At 39.1% G+C, this 27,674-nt stretch overlaps 1 protein-coding gene across 3 annotated transcripts in view; it reads right to left on the reverse strand.

Annotated features, from left to right (window-relative positions):
* Window positions 1-2,834: 2,834 nt before the first annotated feature.
* The window catches only part of LOC129243005 (protein FAM135B), a 105,502-nt gene continuing 80,662 nt past the window's right edge, over window positions 2,835-27,674 (reverse strand). For 2 of the 3 annotated variants that reach the window (XM_054880012.1, XM_054880011.1), the window contains exons 4-10: window positions 17,194-17,440; window positions 8,240-8,269; window positions 7,472-7,796; window positions 3,969-7,411; window positions 3,702-3,913; window positions 3,324-3,564; window positions 2,835-3,257 (exon numbers count right to left, since the gene is read on the reverse strand). In XM_054880012.1, the coding sequence (XP_054735987.1) occupies window positions 3,065-3,257; window positions 3,324-3,564; window positions 3,702-3,913; window positions 3,969-7,411; window positions 7,472-7,796; window positions 8,240-8,269; window positions 17,194-17,440 (4,691 nt within the window). In that variant the 3' untranslated portion in view covers window positions 2,835-3,064. The remainder of the gene's footprint in view (window positions 3,258-3,323; window positions 3,565-3,701; window positions 3,914-3,968; window positions 7,412-7,471; window positions 7,797-8,239; window positions 8,270-17,193; window positions 17,441-27,674) is intronic. The other variant, XM_054880013.1, reaches the window with a different exon arrangement.

Genomic DNA, 27,674 nt, shown 5'->3' on the forward strand with positions numbered 1-27,674 from the left:
AATTAAAATGCAAAGGAGGAAACAAATTCGTTCAGTTGTAATAAATTAAGGGTATTTTTAGAAGGGCAAAACTTGCATTTGTCATGGATTATATTAAAATATATTTTTCAAATGCCTCAATAATAGTTTCTTGCTTTATCTGATTCGCCTAAAGTGCTTGCATCGGTTTCGCATCAATCGCATAATATCAATACCTCAGAGCAGCTCACTAAACCAGCTTAAACCTCCACTCACTTGAGAAATAAGTTTCTGAGCGTCTTTCAAGTATAAGCGCTGTTTCACGGGTCGGTCAGCCTCAAATAAATTTGAATTTAAGCGAAGTTACACTTGGGGCGTTATGGTTTTTAGTGTTCATGCTATTTATGACGCTATTAAAAGACTGACTAATCAAACTGAACTGAGTCAAAGCACATAGTGTGAAGATAATAACATTTTGCCAGACCGTGAACGAACTGTGAGCGGAGCGATGGTCTGAAGCGGCCCTAAAGCAGGCCAATTCGTTCTGCTAAAAATAACTGTAGTTTTTAAATAAATTCCGATTCAACACCTATATTCTGGACCATACCTTTTTTTAATTCAGATCAACCGATTATTTATTTAAATCCTTAATAAGTGTAAACTCTTCAAGAATTTAACAGAAATGTATACCAAATTTGGCACCGGTCAATAATACAGTGTGGATTTATTGGTTTTGGCACTAAAAATACTCCTATGATAGAGCTTTTCTGAATGCACAATGGGATGCCTTAGTAATTTTCTCAGTTAAATTTGTGTAAGAAACAAAAATACGAGCTTTACACACATTCGAAGAGGTGACATATTCATGCCATTCCATTTAGGAAAAAAGATGACATAAATAAATAAAATCCCGCGTAGAATATTATTAACCCTAATCACATGTCGATGGGTGATTCGTGTCCGGCCAATTCGTTGAGAAATCGTGAATTTTTTATTAAACTGCTGCATGATGAAACATGCACCATTTGTTTATGATAAATATTATTAAAATAAAAAAATTTGAAAAAATCTCTTCGGATATTTTATTATTTAGTTAAAGCTTAGAAGATACCTTATGCATTTTTTCTAATTTTCTGTTGGTGTTATATAGTAGAAATAAGCGCCGGACGCGAACGACCCATCGACGTGGTATTAGGGTTGATTTCACAGCTTAATTTTTTTGGTGTGATTTTTTCAGCGCTTGATTTTGCCAGTTAAATTACTTGCAGCTCTCCTGGAAAAGTGTGCCTTTGTCAAATAAAATAAGGTAGTAATAGAAATTGGCTGGTAAATTAAAAAAAGAAAAACCTTTTTGTATGCAACATTATCCCCAGATCCCTGCTTATTGTAGATTTAAAACAGTTGTTTCATAAACCTGCAAACTTATCCAACTCTGAAGAGTAGCCTAAACTTTTCACTTAAGCGTTTTTATACCAACAACTACAAATAAATTCTAATATTTTACTCAACTGTCATCCAAACTTTCATCCATGTAAACATACGTAATCTGGCTATTAAATAACAAGACTGACGCTGCTGTAGAAGGGATATGCATGCACCAAATGCCAGCCACTGTCAGCTGTTTAGCGGAAATCCTTTTCTTTCGAGTGCATTACCTCTCGCTTCTTTGAACACAACAGCACAACGAGCGAAGGCACGCCCTTGAGTTGTATTTTTCGCCGTATTTTGCGGAGTGCCATATACATATATTGGTGCTTTATAACTTAGACAGACGGTGGCGTTAATCGGGATTAACGATTTAATTCGGAATTATCTCAGGAATTAAGTGCAACTAATGCGAATTGATAAATAGGTAGGTAGATAGGTAGGTAAGATGGCAAGAGTACCACAGGCATACTTCAAGTAGCACTTACCTGCCGTTTTGATACTTAATGTGGACCACTCACTACCTGTGCAAAGAAAAATTTTGGGCAGGGAAAACCTTCTACAGCCATTCAGTGCTGTTGATGTAGTGGAGGAGAGAAAAGGGATCTAGGCTGGAGAATTTCTTCAAGACATCTCCAAAGGGCACGTTAACACGTTGAGTGCCATGTGAGTCCAGGTTGGTCTCACAGTGCGAAGAGACTTTCAGGCCTCGTGGTGACACTTGGTCTCACGGTATAATGTGTGAGATTTCGGTTTGTGCTGATGCAGCTGCTTCATAGACGCTATTAGTAGTAGTGTATTCACGCCATACTAGAGCCATTGCATTGTTTATGCTGCTTGGCCTATGGGTATGAGACCAATGTGGCATCATATGGCCTACATTTGGTTGAACAATATTCTATTGTATAATGTAAAAAAAAAATCGTGGCCGGACGAACCCCATTTTTTTTGTTGTATGGTGGCACTCAACGTGTTAAGGAATCTCAAGCGCCTAGCCGCCAGAGCCGGACATTTGCAGAGAAAGTGTTCAACAGTCTCTTTCTCTCTTTCTGCAGGACCCCCACAGCTTCTTCAATAGGGGTTGCACGGAATTCCAAGCTTTTCCGTATGAGTACCGATCACCCAGTGGTCGGTGAACACCGCAATGAGTCGTATTGAGGCCATAGTGTTTTCGAAATACCACACGTTGAGACAGACCTCCATCTGTCTTTCGCTTTTGATAACTACACTTAATTCTCATAATTTTAGCGGATTAGGGGAATTTTCGATGGCAACATTGCCGAAAAATGACGGTTAAGCTATCGTGAATGAAAAATAATGAAACTTTTAAAGAGAAGTGTGTACTGCTAGTTTGCTTTAACACGTTTGAAATGACATGAATTGTTTTGATATTTCGGAGCAGTTTGAGACTAAGAAATTTAAGATTTTTTGTAATACAATTTTATTTCTTAGTATCAGCGCAGCGTATTTGCTGCCTGCGGTTCATCTTTTGCTGATAAAAAAAAATCAGCTGTTCACTAATCCGCGCAACGACTGTCTGTCACATTCGAATTTTAATCAGATTAACTGTACGAAATTAAAATAAAATGTCAAAGATCGTCAATCTGGTTATTTAATAGCCATTTTTGTATTCCGTTTCAATTGGCTCTTTTTAAATTAATGATCTGCTAGGTTTTTCTGGTTAACTGAAATATTTCAAAGCAGCTATCAATAGAAACTTCTCTATAAATAATTCCGAGTCGAGTACAGCAATATGCGCTGCTCTACCGATGAGCGTATTTGCCGTATGCGGAAGCGCATGATGGACGTCGTAACGGGCCAAATTTAATTCGGGACGTGCCAGTATTGGTGTGATTATGTTATGAATCATTTCCCTGAATAAAAACATAGGATAAATGAATTCAATATTTTGTTGAAATCGAAATATTTGTATTGCTTGCCTGTAAACCGTTCCCAGATTGGAATTATCGCGTATAGCTGCTTTGCAAAGTTCCAAACGTGCTGAATGCGCTGGAACATAACGATCTTGGCTGGAGCCGCAGAGCAGTATATTTTTAAAGTGATGTAAGGTACTGCGCTGGCTAAGCCGATAGAGAAAGGAGTTCCGCAGATCAGCAGTATCGCGCATACAAAGCTGTAGTAAGGAACCAGATTTCTTCCATTTTTGCATGAACCACATGCCTATAAATGTATCAAAATTATATAAGCAATGATGAACTAAAAACTTGCGTACTAAGTAAGGTTGACTAGATAATGAAGAAGAAGTCCACTTTAAAGTTGGAACTTAATTTTTTCAGCGGTCTTCCACAATAACTTACCCATGTTGACAAGTCCACTGGTATTGTAGAGTGTGCCCAAATGCGGTCCCGATAACGATAGGAATGTATGTAGGCGCGGTAGTAATGGGCGCATTTGAGAGCGTGCCAAAGCACTACGCACAATGATCGTACCTAGTGAGTGTGCGACGAAAGAAATACGCGTTGGATTCAAACCGCACGTCTCGATATGATAAAGTATTTCAGCAACAAGCCTAGAAGAGGAGTTCGTAATTTTTTAACTAGGGGAATAATTATACCTCTTCTTACCGATCGGTCATTGTTTCGAAATCGGAGAAGGTGTCACCTTGATTGCGTTCCGACATGAGGAACTCTAAATTGGCGCCGGGTAGTCCCAATTCCAGATAGGTTCGCACCAGTCGCAAATCGGCTGCGTTCCCATCCAATCCATGAACACAGATAATTAAATGCATACCTTTGGGCGAAAAAGTGCGGTACTCGTCGCTAATGCTAAAGTATGGCAGTTCGGACGCTAACTTTATGAAGTCCGAATAAATGCTTCCGGTGTATTTGATTTGTTTGCGAAACTCCTCGCGATATTTCTCAAATTCCATGAGTGAAATGTTTGTTTCCTTGCTACTGCTGCCGACACCCTCGGTTTTGGTTCGTTTTGTTAACAACTGAGAGCTATTCGATTTTTGACTATCGGTGCGCGCAATCCGCACTTGGTTTTGGGCGTTACCTGTGTTTTCTTTGTCCTCGTCTTCGGTGCATTCGATGGAATGAGAATGCGTTGTGTGATCATGGCTGTGGCCGTTGTGTGCAGCGGCGTTGCTAACGTTTGTGACGTGTTGATGCGCTGCCGACTTACAATAACTGTTGTAGAGTTGTTCGCCATGAATGTGTTTGGGCTCGATGATGCTGTGGGACTTCAATAAAGGTTTCTTTGTAAAGATGGCGGGTGTATTTATGGGTTTTAGTGATTCGTAAATGTGATAGACAGGGTTATCAATGGCGTGTGAGGGCACCAGGTCCTCCAGTAGGCTTTGCTTCTGGACCATGCCCTTTATGTGGGACGGTGTGGCAATAAGTGTCGTAGTAGGCGAAGGTTGTTGCATGCCTTTTGGATTTTGTGGCTGCATAACCACTGTATGTATTGGACGATTCTTTTTCGGGCTGAACTTTAAATTTTGGTTGTGCTTTGGTTTCATTTTTGGAATTTGTGTTGGCAACATTTGAATTTCGTTGATGGGATGAGTTTTTGATGACGTTGTTAAGTGTGTATTATTTTTCTTGCTGCTGTTATTTTTGGACATGTCTGTAGTTGTCGTGTTGTTGGACTTCATCTTCCTTATGGCATCTTTTTCATGTGCATCCAGCAAGGGTGGATCGCGAAACTCGTCTGGCGGTAGTAGGTCGTCTTGGAACTGTTGGGGCGGGGGCACTCGCACATTTTCTAGTGGTGTGTTTTCTTTTAAACTAGCCAAATCAAAGTCTGATTTCGATTTTTCATGTTTGTTATGTTTCGAGCGTTCCCTTCGTGAGGGAATTTCTAAATCATCCGTTTCCGTCGACTCGCCATTCGGCAAATGCTGGAAATGACGGCGTAAATGCAATTCGGTTCTACTGTAATCGGGTTTCATCTTTAATGTTACTGATGATACTTTGCGATGAATAGATATTTCATTACTGGTCGTGTTGAGTTTGTGATTTTGATTCGCATGCTTCGCTGAATTGTGTTTTTTGATGGTCTTTTGATTTTGCTGATCTAATAATTGTTGTAATTTGAGACGTAGTTGCTCACCATTGAGCCGTGTCTCCATACCGTTGATATGTGCTTGTTCTTTTTTCTCGTTTTTTTCATTATTTGTGATTGTTTCAGGGCTAGACGGCCCCAGTGAACTGCGTCGGCTAGAGACCCAACCACTTTCCTCACTTAGCGACGACGTAGAGTTGCTAAGCACAAGCTTCCTCTTTTGTCCCGAACCAGAGCCGAACTGTGGTGGTGGTGCTAGATTCGGTAGTGATTCACTAAAACCGCTGGTGTTTTGTTCACTGCTTGTTGTGTTCAACGATTCTAGTTTAAAGGGAACACTGGCCGAAGAGAGCATTTTGTGGTCGCTACTTTTTGATGATAGCACTTTGGAGGGTATATCACTTTCAGAGCTACTTGACTCTTTTTTGAGTGTGCCGCACTTCAACATTTCCTTCAGGTCTGATACCCGAACTCGTGCAATTTCTACTGATCGCGGAATAGTCGACGACGAGTTCGTTTGTATGCTAGTATCGGCTGGGAACTTTTGACGCAATGCTTGCGAAGAGCTACTACGCGGTATAGTGTTTTGTTGTTGTGTAGATGCCTGCGTGGACTTTGAGATAACTTTAGTACCGTTTTCTAAACAGCCATTCATTGTTTTAGACTTAATGGGTGGATATGAGTTTCTCGGTGGAATCAAACCATCCCCGTTGTATTTTGGTAGCGAATTGTAATGCGAGCAAAGCGTAAGTTGTTTTGGGGAATTTAGCATGCGTATCTCGTGCAGATAGTCGAATTTGCCCGCCCGTTCGTTGCTATTGCTACTGAGCTGGTGATTTACAGTGCTTACGACGGCTCGGCTGCAGCCAGTCGAGCTTAAATTGTTGGCGTGCGTGCCATTGTTGCTCAAATGCAATTTCGATTCACACCGTTTGCCGTCCTCACAGCTTTTGTACTTCTGTCGGAACTCCGAAATGTTGCGCATAAGATCTTCGGCTTGTGCCTTTTGTTTACGCGACATTGACTGGTCGATTTTGTTGGCTAAGCTGGAGGCACTGGCGCCATCACTAAAATGCTTATAATTAGACTCTGACTGTGTTTGTGAAGTATGCATGTTCAGTTGCTGTGTATGGCTGTGAGTGCGCAATGAGGGAGTGCTGTGAACTGTGCCGTCTAGTTGGTCCAAAGATTTGCTGTGGCGCGCCGGTAATGTGCCGCTACTATTATAATTATACTCCTTAGTTGCCTCCGTATCGTCACCGTCTTCGAGTAGGCCTGTTACGGAGTGACGCGACATCTGTCGTTGATAAAGTGCATCAGGTGCTTTGGCTGCTGCCGTCGTCGCAATAGTTAAACTCGCTTGCAATATTTCTCCACCCAATGCAAAGCGTGGCGTAAGAACACCCGCTACGCAGCCAGGACTACTCTGATATTCGAAATTTACGGTGCAAGCACATTCCTTAGAGTTCGAACTGCGCCCGCTCAAACTATTCACCGAGTGGGTCTTATCAAGCATGCAAGGAGGAGGCGGTGGTTTGGTTGTACCGCTGCCACAAGAGCTCACAAGACTTTCGTGACTATTCAAATGCGGATCGCTGCCGGGACGCCTTCGTGTATAGCTTGGTGGCTCCACATAACGGTCTTCGAATATCAATGGTAACGAGCTGGCGTCCCCATCAATGGGTGTGCAATGTACCGGCAACGGTGGCAAAGACTGTAAATACCGGCTGCGGCGCGCCATTTCGGCTATAGCTACATAGTTTTGGTAGTTGCTATCATAGCAACCAGCTGCAGAATGACGCGGGTTTTCGTTGACAAAGAAACCTTCGGCAAAACGTTGCACTCGCAAGATGTGGTGCTTCTTGGCAAGCAGGGTGTGCACTGCGGTTTGAGAAGAGGCTAGCAATACTCGCCGCCAGTACATAATGCACTCGGCACACAGCTGAGCGATGTCGGAATTGGCACGTATGGCAAAGTCTTCTTCGGTGTCATGAAGCTGTAAATAGGAGATTTTTATAAGATTCGGTCTGATTGAGACAAAAGCTAAGTGATCTACCTTCGCTTCTTCGGTTAAGTGCTGCAAGCGTTCAGAAGCATCGTTCTCTCGTAAAGGTGGCGAACCGATTTGATTAATCATACTTTTCGTCAGCACTGTGCTAAACTCATTGAGGGTCGCTTTCAGATTCTCGATGGCGCCCAACAACAGGCTGCACACTTCATGATGTATCTGTCGCGATTGCAAAAGCCGACCAGCCGGTCCGCCGCTACATTTGGTGGTACCCACAATTTGGGGGCCGAAAAAGACGGCCTCCAGTGGACCGGGGGACATGCTGCCTCGGCAGTTTAGTTTACCGCTCCAAGCTTTCGAGCTTTTAGGGGCGCTGTGATGAAGAGAGGCAATTAATCACTTTCGATATTGGCAAAAAAGAAAACAATTTTGTTGTTGCTAAACGAAGCTTTAACTGATTTATCGTATTCGACTGGGACAGACACACTTACACGAAAGATTTTCTAAACATTGCTCTCTAAGAACAACCCAAATGCCGACTACAAAGTTTTCATAAGAAACGATAACAAAGTAGCCAAGAAGTTTGCGCTACAAAATATATAAAATGAAACTCTAAAAACAAAAACAATAAATACCAACTAAGGTAAGGTAAACTACATTCATTTTATTTTCACTATTGTTGTAAACTATTTTAAGTTGCATTCAAAATCGAGACGAAACGAAAATTGATTTTCAAGAGAAAAAGTAAAAGGAAGGAGAGAAAATGAAATGAGAATGTAACTAAAATTGTGATATCAAACGTGGAGAAAGTCTTACCAGAGTTTAATGTAACGGAAAAGTGTTTTCCTTTTTTATTTATCGATGGTAAGCATTCATGAGGAGGAGGTCCAAATAAAAACAAAAACAACGTTTGTCGTAAATTTGATACAGCGAGAATATGCGAAAATTGCGAATATGTGAAATGTTGACGATTTGGGCCAGGTTGGTTTTTGATTTTGTTTATTCGTGGGGTTAAAGAAGTTTGGAAGTAAAATTTAAGTTAGTAAAATGATGTTAAGAGTATGTAGAATAGAATATTTATTAAATTCAAGACACGGGAACTTAGAAATAACTATTGAGCTACAACAACTATTTATTAATTTAAATGAGGATATGCCATTGCAAAGTATTCGTGGTAGGTGAATGGGCACTTTATCTGAACTTTATGAGAACTAAATGAAATAAATTATATTTGTAAAGGAATGAATAGATGTGAAAGGAATTGAATGGTTGCTCAATTAATTACTAATTAATTTTTATAAAGAATGTTTAAGTTTTTTTTATAGTTAAAGAATATTCTAAACACGTCTACACAAATTTTTTTAATGTGGACAATTCATTCACAGACCATCCCTAGAATTTTATTGCATTATTTTATGAGATATTCTTACTTTATTTTTATAGTTCATTAATGTAAAGGGTCTTTAAAAAGAGGTGCCTGGATGTTGTTTAAAAAAAAAAACATGTAAAAGTTTTTATAAATTCAGATTGCACTATTTTTTTTATTTAAAATAAAGCTCTTAACAGTTATATGTGAAAAATTATTCGTTCGGGAATAAGTTCATAGCGTTTTTATATTTTCTTTTATTTTACAACGATTTGCTTGCTGTTTGGCAAAGGGTGGAACACTTTCTGCTTTAAAAAACTATGTTAATTGTATTTTTGAGTTATTTAATTTTTTATCAGTTTTGAGACTTAGAAATGGAATACCCAGGAGGCAAAAATGAACATTTTTGACACCTGCTCTGCTTAGCTCTTCATCGAGGCCAAAAAGGTGCCGAAGCAGCCCCAGACATTTGCGACGTGTATGGATAAGGTGTCATAGGCGAGTCTACAGCACAAAATGGCGACTTTGGCGTCGAGTACACGTCCCACAGCGCAACGCCATCTGAATTCGATGAAGAACGTCTCAAATCTCTTTTGAAGGAGAACGATTGGTAAACCAGTAGTGAACTGGCGGAAAAAAAGAACTGCCATCATACAATGATTCTCAATCACTTTCATTCAATGGGATTTACCGAAAATGTGGGAGCCTAAAAACTCACGAATTTTGCTATCTGTTGTTCCTAAAGGTCGATCATTTTTATAATAAATGTCAATAATTTTAAGCGTACTCTACTAACATTAAGTATGTATACTCGTACAGTTCAGGAATACTGGATTCACCATTTCACAATTCGTAGTTCAAATATTTTTTGCTGTTCTGGGTATCGGCGCAAATTCCTCGTAAAACTCATTGTGCGCTCAATGTGGTCAGCTTACCTATATAAAGGATCTTCCCAGAACAGCAAAAATTATTTGAAGTACGACTTGTAAAATGGTGAATCCAGTATTGCTGAACTGTAAGAGTATACACTTAATGTCAGTTAGTCAGCATTTCAAAAATACTTTGACAATAACTTCTTCGCACCTCTGAACACTCACAAGTAACATCTCAAGCCCAAAACTGTAGAAGGCACTACCCTTTTCTTAAGTATATATGAAGGTGACACTTTGGCAATAGCGTCGATGATTTTTGTTCAAAAGTAAACTACTGTATCTTCTACGAGTACACATCAAGCAGGCGGCTATTTTTGTTATGACATGAACGGGGTTAGAATTAAGTGTCGCTAATTTCGACCGCAAGTGACCGAAAAATTGTTATGATTATCTTCCACAGTTTTTTTTCCTTCTGATCGCATTTGACTAAGATGACTCTGTGTAACTTTATACTGTTCTCACGACCTGCCGTTTTGAGTCTATTGAGGCGATAAAGGAGATTCGCAAAAGAAACTAAAGACGTTTGCTTACTTTGAAGAGAATAAAATAACTATTATTGTTATTATTATAGGCTGACATGAGTTGATTGGAAGATGGATCCATATGTAGAAGTCCACGCAAGTGGGGAAAGTTACTGATCGCCATTCACTTGGGAGTGGCTAGGACGATTCGTCTGCATATGGTTCAAGCAGCTCACAACTTCCAGGATTGGCCCAAGTATTATCCTCTGCGTAGCTTCCGAACACCCGTTCGGGAGTAAGCTAACGTGAAAAGGCGAAGCACTCCAGGATAGCTGGTTGTGCGCTGGGTTTGGGATCCGCCACTTAAAAATCCCCTTTAATAAAAGGATTAATAAAAAAGTCTCTGATGAGAACTTCCTATACTGATGACGACCCTGCAAACGAGCTAAGGATAACGATTTGAGGGCCAGTCCCATAATGGGGAAGGTGCCTCTGTCCGGCTGTTGATGTCCTCGTGAGAGTAAAGGCTGGCATCACTGCCATTCAGGAGATGCGATGGACGGGACAAGGAAAGAAAAATTTAGGCGACGTGTACTAAATGCGCAATTTCGGTGTCGGATTTGTTGTGGCAGAGAGACTTCGTCGCGAAGTACTGTCGTTCACTCCGGTGGATGAGCCCCTCACAATAATCCGCATCCCTCATTTGCGCCCACGCCCCGACAGAAGAAAAGGACGATGCGACCAAAGATTCCTTCTATGATTCCTTTACAATATATTCTCCTTCTAAGATTCCTTCAAAATATGGTCGGATGAAAGCATGTCTGGTGATTGGAACTTAAGTGTGCTCTGCTCAATCCATAAGAAGGGCGATCCTGCAATCGGTGCCAATTACCGCGGGATTAGTCTTCTAAATATCGCCTATAAGGCTCTAGCGAGCGTATTGTGTGAAAGGCTTAAGCTCACCGTCAACCAATTGATTGGACCTTATCAGTGTTGCTTTAGACCTGGAAAGTCTACCATCGACCAAATATTCACAATACGCTAAATCTTGGAAAATACTCATGAAAGGAGAATCGACACACACCATCTTTTCGTCGATTTCAAAGCTGCTTTCGACACTACAAAAAGGAGCAACTTGTGTGCCGCGATGTCTGTTCCCGCAAAACTAATACGGCTATGCAAGATGACGTTGCTCAATACGAGCAGTGCCGTCAGGGGCTGTCCGAGCCGTTTGAAATGAAACGAGGTTTCAGACAGGGTGACTCGCTGTCGTGTGACTTCTTTAACCTGATGTTGAGCAGTAAAGTCGACGAACAAAACTAACACTCTACAAGACTCTCACCATGTCCGTCCAACATTCGATAAAGCGACGCTTGGAGTACATATTTGAGAGAAAGATTTTGCGCAAGATTTTTGAACCTTTGCACATTGGCAACGGCGAATATCGCAGGCGATGGAACGATGAGATGTATGAGTTTTACGACGACATAGACATGGCACAGCGAATAAAGATCCAGCGGCTACGCTGTTGTCCGAATGGATACACACGCTCCGGCTACGAAAGTATTTGGTGCGGTACCAGCTGGTGGTAGCGGAGGAAGAAAAAGGCCTCCTCTGAGTATCAAAGATCAGGTGGAGAGGGACTTGGCTTCACTTGGTGTCTCCAACTGGCGCCGGTTAGCACGGCGGTTAAACTTGGCCAAGATCGCGGAGGCGGGTATGGCACCAATTAAGAAGAAGAGGAGGAAATTAGTGGATTGTCCTTCATAACCGCAAACCACTGTACAATGTTTCAATAATAGAAAACGTTTCTTATAACAGCGGCCGCCCCTAGGCAGGCCATGGCAAACCTGCCAGTGTATGGAAAAGCTTCACGTAGGAAATCATCTGGCGTTCGGAGGCGGAAAAGAACTGTATGTCCTTCCATTTGTGGAAATATCACAACACACACCACAAATAAGAGGAGGAACCAAGGTAGGTAGGTAGGTAGGTAGGTAGGTAGGTAGGTAGAAGTGACGGCCGGTCTTTAAACCATTTCACCTACGTCGTTGCCGATCCATTGTGATACCACAGTAGCGGTTTACCTGCTACTCTTCGTTAAACCATTTTGTTTTAAATGCACACCCATTGATCTGACTGATACCCTTATCCCTAAGGTCATCAATATCATTCAAAAACGATGAGCCAATGTGTCTAACCATAGCATAAAAGTGGCAGAAAAGTTTTCTGACAGACTTTTCCTCCTCCTCATTTTTGCAGTTTCTTTCCTATATGAAATGAGGTACGTTCAATCTTTAAACATGTTGGAGCCAGTGACCTGTGATCAATGCAACTCACATAGAGACGTTTTTTCTTGGCCAATTAGGAAGCGGCTGCTTTTTTTCCCATATTCCTTTGATTTTTATTTGGCTCCTGCTGTAAAAAGGTAAGTTGCCGGAAATTAAGCAATTTAACAAAGTTCTATTAATTTGGATACAAAAGCAGTTAATCCAAAAAGTTCTTTTTCAGATTCCAACACGTTCTTGAGCCTCTTTAAGTGATTTATAAGAATTTGAGTGGGGAGTGTTTTTATTAAAGCTAGCTTTAGCATTACCTCATAAAATAGTACAGCAATTTTACTCAATACGATGCAGGATTAAAGAGCATTAAATATTATATTTTAAATGAATGCTTGCGGTTTTACACAAATTTGTATGTTTTTGTTAGCATGAACTTTGCAGTTCATCAGCAGTGTGTGCGACTATGGCAATAGAGCAGGAATGGCGAAGCGAACAGACACAATGTACACCATACTACATACATACATACAAGTAAATGTGAAACCGTATTTAAGTATTTATTAAAATGTATCTGTGTGTGGAATACAAACTTTTTCAGCATCAGACGTCGCAAAATTTGTATACGCCATGAAAAGTTGAAAGGAATAACTTGTGGCAAGCCTCTCATTTTGCGTCTGCTTCCATATACGTATATACATTCACACATGCATATTGCATGTATTTATTTATTTGAACGTGTGCGGACATGTGTGTGTGTGATCCAATATTGAGCGTAGAGCAGAACAGGATGGTGTAACGCAGCGCAGCGGCAACAATTGATTTAAGTCATTAAAATTAATTGCAAAACAAGTAAGGAAGTCAGTGAGTCGTAATGCCGGTCGGGAAGGAAATACAAAATAGGATTAGAGGTAATATGCAGCATGTAGAGGAAGTGAGGGTAGACATGCCAGAGGCGAGAGTGCTACCAAGAGTTCCTACGACGTTTCATATTTAAACAGAGAGCTGCAGACTGGATGTTACAAGTTGTTGTATCAAGAGAGTGAGTGATAGCTGCGTTGGCCATGCACCGCTCATACATACATAAAATACGAATGCATATCGCATGTGGGGCTAGTGAATGCCAATGTGTGGCACATGGCCAACACACGCGTGCCTATGAGTTTTAATGAGCTGCAAATGCTTTTGCTACGCTACTTTTTTGTTTGTTGTTTGCTTGTTAATGTTTTAACTTCCACTGTTTTTCAGCCACATCATAAGTAGGTATGTATGTATGTGTGTTAATATGAGGATACTCAGCAAAGATGCTGGTACTTGGTGTGGTAGTTAAGTTCCGGGTATTTGATAATAAATCGCAAGTAAATTAAATCACGTGCAAAATTTTGTTATTGATCTTCACAATTGCCTCTCGCTAACTGTACACAATGTTTCCAACTTTGCGCCGAAGATTTGAAACATTTTTGGTAGTTTTCCGAAGTTCATCTGCTTAGCGCCGAGATTACAGCTTCGTTCACCTCCTGTGCGCTGAGGCGATAATTGTTTGAAGAATAACGAAAAGGCCTAGGTCGCGTTATCAGTGCGCTAGGGTACGTGCGGTAACGTTAGGGCTCTCTTTACGTCGGCGTGTTCGCGTGATGCAAGATACAGCCGTAATCGACAAGTTCGAACCGCACACGGCAAATGCGTGGCCGCAGAAGGCAAAATAACGATCAACATTGCCTTCAGTCGCGACTTGGACATCCTCGACTACGTTAGTTCTTCCCTATCTTTTTCCATCCTCAGCTGCCTTTATTTACGCACCTCGAGGGTATATTGAAACAGTCAGGCTTCATATCCATTGACTGCCCAATTCATCCAAATCCATGCAGAAAATTATTCATAAACTTCCGTGCTGACACTAAAAAAAAACACTTTCGGAAAGGTGAAATATAACAGAGACGTATCGTCCTCGCGACCTTTAGCGCACAACACATTAACTGATGAGCACCGAGGTTAAAACTACCAACCTGCTAAAAGACGAAGGAAGTGAGCTGACGACATCTAAAGACAAGCAAGACAGAATATGGGAAGGTTCATGCTCGCCACCAAACAAGACGCGCATACCCATTGCCTGCGCTGATAAGAGTGAGATAGTAACTGCTATCAGATCGCTAAAAACGATATAAAAACGCTGTCGGACCAAATAACATCAATCCAGAACTACTAAAAGCTCATGCTCGATTAAGTGCACGAGTTTTGCTGCCGTTACCAAAAGACATCTGGACCTCAGGAAAGATACCATCTGAGTTAAAAGAAGGGGTTATAATTATTCTCCCGAAAAAGGGCAATTTGTCAGAGTGCAAAAATTATAATGGTGTTAACTATGGTTAGTAAAATCATAGTCCATGTAATTCACAAAAGGTTTTCGAATTTGTCGATGAAGGAGCTACAAAACGAACAAGCTGGCTTTAGTCCATGATGCTCGTGTGTCGATCACCTTCACACCCTAAGAGTGATTGTTGAGCATTCGGTTGAGTGGCGCACTCGTGGCCAACTCTGCTTCATCGATTTTGAAAAAACGTTCGATACTCTTAGACATGACGCGATTTCGATTGCTCTTACTGGCAAAGGAGTGCCTGCAAGAGTCATTAGCCTCATAAAAGAATTGTGCTCCAGTGCTAACTGCCGTGAGAAGCCCGAAAATGCTCTGAGTGCCAGCATCAAAGTCCAAATCGGTATCGGAAAAGCCTGTGTGCTATTGCCGCTGTTATTCAACTTGGTCCTGAACCAAATAATGCGACGAGCTTGTGCGGAGAATAGGGGTATATCCTGAGGTTGGAACGATCACCTAAAATACCTAGATTATGCGGACTATACTTGTTTGAAGGCGCACAAGCACTCGCATATATTAGCGAAGAACGAGTTCTGTTATCTTGGCAGCATCATTACAACAGTTTGGAGATCGACGCACATATTCAGATGTAAGAAGTTGCGGATCTTCAACTTCGTGGTCGTGAAGCGTGCGACCTGATTCAATCGTTGTCTTCGGAAGATCATGCCGATATTCTGGTCCAAAGCTATAAGTAATACTGACTTTTGGGTTGGAATTAAACGAATGATAAAGGAAATGTTGTGCGTCCATTCATCACAGCGGAAGGGATTTTGGGTCCATCACCATGATCCTAAATCAAAACATGAGGCTAAAGAGTGGTGCGACGCTGGTTCATCAGCTTCGACACGAGTTCGTGCCCATAATTCGACCAAGAAGGTATTATACGGTATTCTGGAGGTTGCTTTGTGGCCGTGGACAGACAAACATTTCAGTGGCAGACCATGGACGTTTCAAAAGGACTCGGCACCCTCTCACAAAGATGGAGTGAACCACGAATGGCTAAAAAACAACGTTTCGAACATCATAAAATTCACACAATGGTTCTCAAATTCACCAGACGCGAATCCGATGAATTATTCTCTTTGGGCCATTTCGGAGAGCAAGTTTCGAACTCAAAGATTCACCAGTCTCGAGGCGCTGAAAAATGCCATTGCCCGCGAGTGGGACAAAATACCTGCAAGTCAAATTCGGGCAGCTTGCGACTCGTTTCTGGACCGTCTCAAAGCCCATAGTCAAGGCATCTGTATCCAGTCCCAAAAAAATAATGCGTGGAAAGCGTTTTTCTTCAAATGATGAGGTCATAACAGCTGTGGAGGCGTATTTTGCAGCCCTTCTAGATCCTCACTTGAGTAATGGAATTCATAAATTGGAATCTGGTTGGAACAACTGTATTGATGTTCAGAGAGCCTATACTGGATAATAAAGTTTATTTCGAACCGTAACATTGTGTTTTTCTTATCGCATCGCAAAACTTATTAAACAACCTAGTATGTATGTAATATATATTTAAACCTACTATTGATTTTAAATCTGGACTGGCACTGAGGTATGAATGTTTACGAATGATGCCGCAATGGCAGTTCCCGTGTTATAACTAAATTCTCACAACTTAATTGCCATACCTCGTATTCATAAACGGCACAAATTCAATTTTTTTTTTATTAGCGCTCGTGCACTTGCAGCTGTGCAGATGTGCTGATGCGCGATTCTTGAGCGACACAAGTTTTCGCGAATTTGAATTCCAGTTTTGCAGTTTATATGTCGCCTCTTATATCCAGCCAAGTAAGTACGAATGTACGTATGTATGTATATGAGGAAATGCTGTAAATATGTATGGTTTCAAGTGTGTGTTCAAATGCAAAAGTGTAAGCAGTGACTGGATGTGCCCATTAAAATTTTATTTGACGTTTGAAAATCCAAACACGCATACACATACATAAATACATATGTACATACATCAAAAGGTATGAGCATACATACGCTGGTGTAATTGCGTAATGCATGTGTACAACAACAACAATGCGGCCACAAATTCCTTATTCACTGCCGTCAGCAGTTTTGTTCTCGCCTACTCTGTGACCACGAGGGCGCAGTTAGTTGGTTAGTGAATTTGATGATCTGGTATGTGGGCAAGTGCTGCGGGAAACACATGCTTAGGCACATACATACATATGAACTCTGACATACATACATAAGTTCGTATAAATCGGCAATGTCGCTGTCGGAATGTGCGTGTTTTTACTCTTTAAACTCATTTTTTCCAATTCTTGACTCTGCAACACGTCCTATTCCAACCTTTTTGCCAAACCGTTTGCCCAGTTTCTCAACCAACACATTCACACGTATACTCCACATGATACTCACTTTATATAGGGCTGATGCAATGCCACCAAACTGGCATGGATGCCAACGCTAATGGCGGCCAAGTGGAAGTAATCGAACAGCACCGGCAAATGGTAGTGTAGCCCTCGACCTGGATGGAAATTCAGCTGTAAGGTGCGTGTAGAGGCCAATGATAATGAGCTGCTGCCGTTTTGTTCCCCAAACCACAACTCCAAGTGCAATGAGAATTCTGCCCGTTCAATGGATTCCTTCAAGTGACGGCTGTCGACTGGAAAAAGTGAAGTGAAAAGAGAAAATCTAGAATTAAGTGCTAAAATTGAGAAGAGGATTTGAATATGAAATGAAGTGGCTGCTCGCATGAAGAATAATTGTGCTGATTTCTTGATATAATTAGCAATAATAGAGTAATTAGGAGTACATGTTGTTGATATCGAGAGCAACATATATAAGTGTGGTATATGTAAGTACTCGTATATGCATAAATTAACTCTTTAAAAGGCAGCAAGTGAAGTATCAAAGAGCTGGAGCTGTAAACTGCTGTAATCATATGTAAGCTAACAGTAATATTTAATGTGTAAAGATTGAATTGAAAACGTGAAATATGGCTTTAAAACGTATGCATAAGGATAATGTACCTCTGAGGTACATACGGGCTAGTACGTATGTTTAAAATCTCATGCAGATTTAGTAGAACTGTGCCCTTCATATACCCTGTACAGAACACTTGATCAGGTTGATATAACGGGTGATTTTTTAGCTATTATCTTTTAAAACAGTTCGTTTAAACAGCTGATGCACGTTTCGTGTTTTATTTCACTGTCAAACATCTTCAGTTTGGTCTATAATTTACTAATGAATAGTCTTACAAAAGAACAACGCTTGCAAATCGTTGAATTTTATTATAAAAATGCGTGTTCTGTTAAGAAAGTTTATCGCGCGCTTCTTCCATTTTATGGTCAGTTTAATCGACCCACTGAAGCGGCTATTCCAGCTATTGTGACTAAATTTAGAACCAAATTTACATGATTGGGCATCAAACCACCAACACGCCTACGTAGAGTGCGATCTGAAGATAATATCGCACCTGTATCGGCCAGTGTTAATGATGACCATCAATTATCGATTCGTCGCCGTTCGCAGCAATTGGGCCTCTGTTACTCAACAACGTGGAAAATTTTGCGAAAGGATTTAGGTGTGAAGCCTTTCAAAATACAGGTGGTGCAAAAATTGATGCCGAGCGACCTACCGCAACGCAGAATTTTTGGTGAATGGGCTCTTGGAAACTTGGCCGAAGATCCACTTTTTTATCGAAAAATTGTGTTCAGCGACGAAGCTCATTTTTGGATCAATGGGTACGTAAATAAGCAGAATTGTCGATTTTAGAGTGAAGATCAGCCAGAAGAATTGCAAGAGCTACCAATGTATCCAGAAAAGGTCACAGTTTGGTGCGGTTTATGGGCTGGAGGTATCATTGGACCGTACTTCTTCAAAGATGCTGCGAATCGTAACGTAACTGTGAATGGTGAGCGCTACCGTGAAATGATATCCAACTTTTTTTTGCCCAAAATGCAAGAGCTTGACTTGCATAACATGTGGTTTCGGCAAGACGTGTGGTTTCACGCGTAACAATGGACTTGTTGAGAGGCGAGTTCGGTGAACATTTTATTTCACGTTCGGGACCTGTCAATTGGCCACCCAGATCGTGCGATATAACGCCTTTAGATTATTTTTTGTGGGGCTATGTTAAAGCTCATGTCTATTCAGACAAGCCTGCTTCAATTAACGCATTGGAAGACAACATTAAAGCATTTATATGTGAGATATCGGAGCGGATGGACCATTTGAAGCGCAGTCGCGGTCAACATTTGCATGAAATAATCTTCAAACATTATATTATATGGACTGTACTATCGATTTAAGGGGTAACACCACTGTACACGCGTAAAATAAACACGATTTTTAAAGAATTTTTTTGTATAGAAGGAAAGGGGAAACAATCACTCTGATTTGGGAAGTTATTACTTATATACTAAAATACAAAACTACAAAGTTTGATCGAAAAATTTTACAAAATGGCGGCATTGGAGACATTTTTGTAATGTGGTTTCTCTTGAAGGAGCTCCGCGGCACGCAGCACAGAGGGTGCAAATTTTAATCTGGAACAAAGAAACATTTTTTTTCTTAATCTAGATAAGAATAGCTAGAGAAACACGTAGGGGATTTAAAAAATATTTATTTTTGTGGAATTAGCAAGCATTTGAGGGAAAAAACTCTATTTTGGACTAAAAAAACGGCATTTAAATAATTATAACAATCGTTTAAATTCATCTATCGAAAATCCCCTACGCTCTTCTCTTAAAAAGGTTATTATACAGACGTAGTGAAAAACCTGATTAAAAATATATAAAATTGTTTGAGTTATGCTGCGTGCCAATTTCAGAAAACGTGTTTTGAGAAAAACGCGTTTAAAGTTTGGAAATTTGGAGAAGTCGTTAGGTAGCAGTCACTAACGCTTGGTTAAAAGTTTAAAATATTTATGAAATAGACTTCGGTAACGTATAAAACTTTTTGTTCTGTATTTTAAAAGGTTCAAAGAATTTTTTAAGCTTATAAAAAAAAATCAATTTTTTGAAATTTCTACAGTGGTGTTACCCCTTAAATAAAAATTTCATGCATTTTTCTGAATTTTACGTGTGTGTTTTTGAAAAACTTTCTTATAGCTCTTAAAAAATCACCCTTTATGTATATATGTATATGTATTGTATATTATATTCCATATATGTATATATTATTATTATTAGCATCATCATGGCTGGCGTGATGGTACGGGTTGAACCTTGGCCTCAGTCAATAACTACTCGAATCCATTGATGAATATATCAATTTAGGGTTTCCTTGAGCTTTCCTTACTATTGTAAATCTTTTTTGCAATTTCATTTGGGTCCATCCTCAGAACATTCCAAGTGCACTAAAGACGCTGAACCTTGATGTAGTCGGCAATTTGGAAGCTGTGACGTTGTGATGAAGGCGATAGTTGACGTGATCTAGAATTTTTTGATCAATTATGTTAGGCTTTTCTTCCTGCGCCTTAACCATCTCCCAGGTTTTATAAGCATAACTAACGCAAAGCCTAGTTAGTAGTAGAAGAATAAAATGTTTGCTGAAAAAGAACATCACATTGTTTGCATTTTTCCATGATGTGCCTCAAATTAAATATCTGGTGAATTGTTGATCTTCCTTTCACGCAACCTGATATACTTTAAGACTTTTAAAGATTTTTTAGGCAATGCATGGTATAGTAATAACAAATTAGTTTGTGTCGAAAAGGTTGTTACCTTTCTTATGTAGTGGCATAATGCCCCCTATGGGCCAGTCTGCACGCATTCCTTCATTGCACCAGATGGTTTTTATTAGGGTATAAAGAGTTTTATGTACCTGTTGTCTTCCTTCTTTGAGTAATTCAGAGGGTATGGCATCCATTTCAAATGCTTTGTAATTCTTTTGCTTCATAATTGACCGGTAAATTTCATCCAAAGTGGGTTCAGGTGTTAAGCCTTCATTTGTATTGCTATAGTCGACATGAGACACTGTTGGCGATGCTATTTGGACATTTAAAAGATCATGCAAATAGTCAGCCCAGCCAAGTCGACAAGTCCGATTATTATTATATACTTATACCTATAGGTATGCATATATAATTGGCGCTTACACGCTCTTTTGGGTGTTTGGCCCAGCTGTTCCTCTTATTTGGCAGAAACTATTATTATTTTTCATAGCAAATTATATTTATGAACATATGTATGGTAAATGCTGATTAAAGTTTCTATATTTCATGGTTTTCTGATAATTCAAGAGTTGGGTGCAACTTTGGCTCAACACTTTTGCAATGAATGACAAGCATTGGACTTAGGAATGAGGTATACAAATTTGGTTTAAAGATCTATAAGTATAGTTGAGCCACACTTCATATACTGTCCAACGATTTTTATGGCTAGCGATGCACAAGTTGAGAAACGCGATTCATTTTGAATAAGCGCTATGCCACGGCCACACAAGAAATTATCGGAGATTTGAATTGGCTGAGCGTGAAACAGAAAATATTTTATTGTTCGCGTTTAATAGAAAGCAGGGCAGGTTACTAGATTATCTGAACGATAACCTACGATACATAAACGAAACCCACTCACATTTACTCAGGGAAAGTAATAGTTTTAGACCACCGGTAGTTAGACCAGACGTTTGATACGAAAAATATATTCATCAGCGATGGACGCACTGTATTATATATTTACTGCATTACAAATATAAGCAATCAGTAAAATTTTACTGATAATCAAATTTAATTTGCATTACCAGCGAATTTTTACTGATTGCTGAAAAAATTGCAGTATAAATATTTTTTTGTTAATTACTGAAAAAAGGTGGTAATATTTTTTTACTGATTAATGGAAAAATTTGCAATAAAAATATTTTTTTTACTGATTACTGGAAAAAAATTGCAGTAAAAATATTTCTGTACTGATTACTGGAAAAAATTGCAATACAAATATTTTTTTGCTAATTACTGAAAAAAGGTGGCAATATTTTTTTACTGATTACTGGAAAAAAATTTGTAATAAAAATATTTCTTTACTGATTACTGAAAAAAATTGCAATAAAAATATTTTTTTTACTGATTATTGGAAAAAATTGCAATAAAAATATTTTTTTACTGATTTCTGGAAAAAATTGCACTAAAAATATTTTTTACTGATTACTGAAAAAAATTGCAAAACAAATATTTTTTACTGTTTACCGAAAAAATTGATTCCTGGAAAAAAATTGCAGTAAAAATATTTTTTTCTGATTCCTGGAAAAAATTGCACTAAAAATATTTTTTTACTGATTACTGAAAAAAATTGCACTAAACATATTTTTTTTAATGATTATTGGAAAAAAATTGCAATAAAAATATTTTTTTACTGATTACTGGAAAAAATTGGAATAAAAATATTTTTTACTGATTTCTGGAAAAAATTGCACTAAAAATATTTTTTACTGATTACTGGAAAACATTGCAATATCAATATTTTTTTACTGATTACTGGAAAAAATTGCAATAACAATATTTTTTTACTGATTACTGGAAAAAATTGCAATACAAATATTTTTTTACTGATTCCTGGAAAAAAATTGCACTAAAAATATTTTTTTATTGATTACTGGAAAAAATTGCAATAAAAATATTTTTTACTGCTTACCGAAAAAATTATAATAAAAATATTTTTTTACTGATTACTGAAAAAAAAAATTCCAATACTCAACCATTTCAAAATCGCTGATCACAGAGTTTTTGCCTTGTGGACCAATTTACAATCCAGCGAATGAAATAAATTTTTCATTCGTTTGGACAGGTACAAAAGTGTCTCCTGAAGATAGTGTCTCGAGTTAGTGGAACCATACTGTGGGCTAATATAATATATATTTAAGTAAATATATGCATAAAACAAATATCTATGTAGTTAAAAATCAAGTGTACAAAGTTTCCCATTACTTTCATCTCAGAGATCAAGAATGTTTTTTGAAGTGTTGGAGGCATAACACGAGTTGAGGCATTGGTTATCTTTCCATACTTCACCACATTTTTTTGACTTCATCTTCGGTTTGTGTTGTTACTGTTGCTAAAAGGGTTTGAAAAACCGCAATTTAATGTCAGGGACAGAAATAGCGACAATAACAGCATTCCAAGCGCCGGACTGAAGGGGCTATATACCTTGTGTTGGACTAAAAAATCGAAATTTTTTTTATGACATATTCTAAAAGTACATCATCTTAAAAATGTAAATTCAAAAAATCAAAGATCGGAGCACTAGAACGATAGTTACAGACCGTGGAAGCGTGCGACCTTATCCTTAAATGAAGTGCACGCAAAACTTTAGACGCGATTATCTCGAAGTCGTGTTTTTTGATCGGTGATCATTAGTTATCAAAAACTAGTTGGCCGATGTGCATAAACTTTTTTTTAATTATTCGAAGTTACAACCTCGGGAATCTGAACGGTTCACTTTTTATAAATATTTGCTTTCGGGCTCACAAGGTATATAACCCCTTAAACGCTTTTATTCTTCATATTCTTTTGTTTGGATTGTACGACAGTTACGGCTACGAGTATATTTGCTAGTTTTTGAAACTAATACGACTTTTTCAATTGAAATGCTATTTTGCACTTGAGTTATAATATAAGTGTTAAATCTTCTCATTCTTTATTAACTAAATCGTATATATTCTGGGCAAGTGGACCAAATGAGTACTTTCCGCCTTCCCACGACAATCGGTTCTACGTTATCGGAACTACCGATATTTATGTACAGCCAAGGACTGCCAATCCAGCAGTATTCCACCTATATGCATGGTAAATCTTTATGCTGCTACAAAAACAACTGCTTAGAATTATCGCTATTTACCTATGACTGCAAAATGACTTATCAGCCATGAATAGCAAGAAGAACTAGTCACTGCCTTTGTTCAAAAAAGTGATTGACAGGCTGGAGTTAAAAACGTTTCTTCAATGAATTATTTCACATCTCTGCTAGATACCTTAAGGCTTCAATCGCTATTTGTGAAAGAGGTCACTTCGGCATGCAATATCTGTCTGAAGAAAGATGTGCGAATCTAAATGTGTAGCTAAAATAACTAATATTGCCCACCACAATTTTTCATTACAAGTAGGAACTAATTTTTTTTTATGTCTTAAATATTACCACGAACTGAGTTTTCATAGAATATAATTTTGTGCTCTAGATAAATGTAATTTTTTTATTTCATACGCTTACGCAAAGAATCCGCATTCATGTCCTTCAGACATATCGATCACCTTTTACCAAAGGTACTAATCTCTAAATCCGTACGAAATTCTTGCATTGATTTTGGCAAATACTCCTTCAGTTCTTTTTTTTTTCTTGTGATAAGTACAACGTAAAGATTTTCCTTTTCTGTAAATTGAAGCAAATATTGTAGGCGACTTAAGTTGTCATTTCATTGCTTTTCATTTCATTTCATTCACCTCAGGGAAAAGCAGTATTATATTTGCTTGGCAACGTCAACAAAGCAACGACATGGGTCCACTTAGCTGCGCATTCATGGTGAGCTAAATAAAGCTGCGTACATCATATAAAGTATGTATGTATGTATGTATTTAATATAGAAAATCTGGTGCATAAATTTGTTATTTGAGTACTTGGGTACGTTTGCACGAATAAATGTATGGACTTACACAAAGAAATAATGCAAAATATAACCCAGTGGTATCAAATTTCTTGTCTCTTCTATACTCGTACATTAGCATATTCCAACATACAGTATTTGTTTTTGTATACGTAGTGCATATGATATGTACGATGGTATGTAATTGTGAACGCTTGTCAAAGCTCAAAGATAAAATGGCAGATAAAAAGTGAAAAATGCCACTTGCATGAAAAGTGTCTGCCTGTCATTCGGTCTGCTTGCTGGTCGCAAGCTGGAGTATTTTCTACTTCAACTGCTAGTATGCGAAGCAAGTAAATATGTATGCCTATGAATAAGTACTCGTACACTGTGGGGCGCATTCTTCTGGCAACCGCAGTTACTAGAAATTTTATGCAACTATTGTACTCGCAGACAACAACAACAATAAAAACCACTCTTCTGTTCGGAGTACTTGTTATCCGCTCGGATACCGGATGAGTACTTATTTTAGTGTGTATGTGAATTCATTTAATGCTTCCTTTTAGAAAAAATATGCACTCGTAATTCAAGTACAACTTTCATTCATTCAACATTGAAGCATTTACGACAAATTAACTACTTCGCTAAAAGAGTTGTAAGTATTTTTCATATTCACATCTGCTTCTGCGGCTTTGGAGTGCTGTTGAATGCATAAGCGTGTGGATGTGTGTGCATTCAAACATTTTTCTATAATAATATATTTCTTACTAGTATTCATTCTTTGTTTTAGCGCAATACTCATACTAGGTTGGTCAATAAGTTTTGCGGTGCGATAAGGAAAACACAATTTTATGGTTTGAAATACACTTTATTATCTAGTATAGGCTCCATGAACATCAATACAGTTGTTCCAACAAGATGCCAATTTATGAATTCCATCACTGAAGTGAGGATCTGAAAGGGCTACAAAATACGCTTCCCTAGCTGTTCTGCCCTCATAATTTTATAAAAAACGCTTTCCCTGCATTCATTTTTTTAGGATGGAAGTCACTTGGGCCCGCGGTGACTGCGGAATTCGAACTTTAACTTATGGGTTTTATCCATTGTCAAAATGCTCTTGTGATACGGTGCATTATCTTGATGAAGAATAATTTTTTCGTTTTGAAAACTGGGCCTTTTTTCACAATTTTTTTTTTTTTTTCAGATACTCTAAAAGGCTACAAGAATATTCACAATTTATTCTTCTCCTAGTTTGCACATTTATTCTTCCCCACACACAAAATTCCTTTCGCATCCCAAAAAGTGATGTTAACACCTTTTTGAACGATTTCTGGACACGAACTCATTTCGGAGCCGAAGTACCAGGTTCACACCACTCTTTGGCCTCATGCTTTAGAATCATGGTGATAGACCCAAGACTCATTTTTAGTGATAAATCGACGCACTAAATCCCTTTTATCCTTTCGAAAATGCTCTAAATGTTGCTGAGAAAGTCGCATTCGAATGTGTTTTTATTCCGTTGTTAGTGAATGGGGTGCCCCGTACAAAACTTTCTGAAACCCAATACTTCCGTCAATATAAAGCTTACACTGCCCAAAGAGCTGCCTAGGCACTTCTATGGTTGGGGAATAAGTTCATAGCGTTTTTATACTTTCTTTTATTTTACAACGATTTGTTTGCTGTTTGGCGAAGTGTAAGTATTCAGCCGATAGAACTTTTTCTGCTCTACAAAACTGTGTTTATTATATTTTTGAGTTATTTAATTTTCTATTAGTTTCTACACTTAGAAATGGAATACCCAGTAGGCAAAAATCAACATTTTCGACACTTGCTCTCCCTTGATTTTCATCGAGGTCGCGTACGGCCTTCTGAATTCGATGAATAACGTCTCAAATCACTTCTGAAGGAGAACGGTCACCAAACCAGCCTTGAATTGGTAGAAAAAATGAACTGCGATCATAAAACGATTCGCAGTCACTTTCATTCAATGGGATTTACTGAAAAATTGGGAGCCCGGGTGCCTCAGGAGCTCAACGAAAAAATAAGGAAAGTCTCCTTAAAATTGCTTCTCAGCATCTCGCCTGCCATCGAGCAACACGAGGTCATAACGCTAGATGAGAAATGGTGCCTAACATCAATATGAAGCAAAGAGAGGATTGGTCGGCTCCTGGAGATACGCCAAAGCCGATAGTCAAGCCGGATCTTCATCCAAAGAAGATCATGCTATGTGTTTGGTGGGACTGGGAGGGCTTGGTGCATTGGGAAATGCTCGAAAAGTATGCCACGGTCAACAGGGAGCTCAAGGATTGCCCAGCTACACCACGTGAATGAAACTATTCGACTGAAATGACCTGATCGACAAGGTCAAACCATACTCCTTCATGACAACTCCAGGCCCCATGTTGCACCAGTCGACAAAGCCGAATGGGAGCCGGGCTCGAATGGGAGGTTCTTCCGCTTCCGCCGTATTCTCCGGACCTTGCACCAATCGATTACCATCTCTTCCGCTCCCTGCCAAACCATATGAAGCGCGTTGCCTTCGATAACAAAGAGGTCCCTAAAAACTAGCTCAACAACTTCTTTGACACTTGACTAGGCGATTTTTGGTGGAACGGCATTAACAAATTGGCCGAGAGGTGGGAAGAAGTTGTAAAAAGCAACGGGTGATATATACCAGGTGTATAAGCTTAAATCCGCTGATTGCTCGTAGATGGCGTTAGTGAGCATATCAAGTTACCATAGAAATGCCATATTTCTTTTTGCATGGGTTCGACACCTGTTTACATCAATCACTGCACATCATCAGTGATTTCATACAGCAACACACTTTTTTCCTTGCGTAATCATGTCTAATTTTGTGCCAAAAAAAGAGCATATGCGGGAAGCTCTACTTTTTTGCTTTAATTTGAAGAAATCGGCTGCCGAATCGCATTGAATGCTTGTGGAGGCCTATGGTGACAGTGCATTATCGGAAACAACTTGCAGAGACTGGTTTCGTCGGTTCAAAGACGGCCATTTTGACTTGAGTGACAAGAAGCGTGAAAATCGGCCCAGAAAAGTTGAGGACCATGAATTGCAGGCTCTTTTGGATGAGGACGATACCCAATCGCAAAAAATGCTTGCCGAGCAGTTAGGTGTCACTCAACCAGCCATTTCCATGCGTTTACGTGCCATGGGAAAGGTCCAAAAAGTCGGAAAATGGGTACCCCATGAATTGAACGATAGACAGATGGAGCGACGCCAAAACACATGCGAAATCTTGCTGGCTAGGCATAAAAGAAAGTCGTTTCTGCATCTTGTGGTGACTAGCGATGAAAAGT

This window comes from Anastrepha obliqua, chromosome 3 (assembly GCF_027943255.1).
Source record: "Anastrepha obliqua isolate idAnaObli1 chromosome 3, idAnaObli1_1.0, whole genome shotgun sequence".
Taxonomy (NCBI): domain Eukaryota; kingdom Metazoa; phylum Arthropoda; class Insecta; order Diptera; family Tephritidae; genus Anastrepha; species Anastrepha obliqua.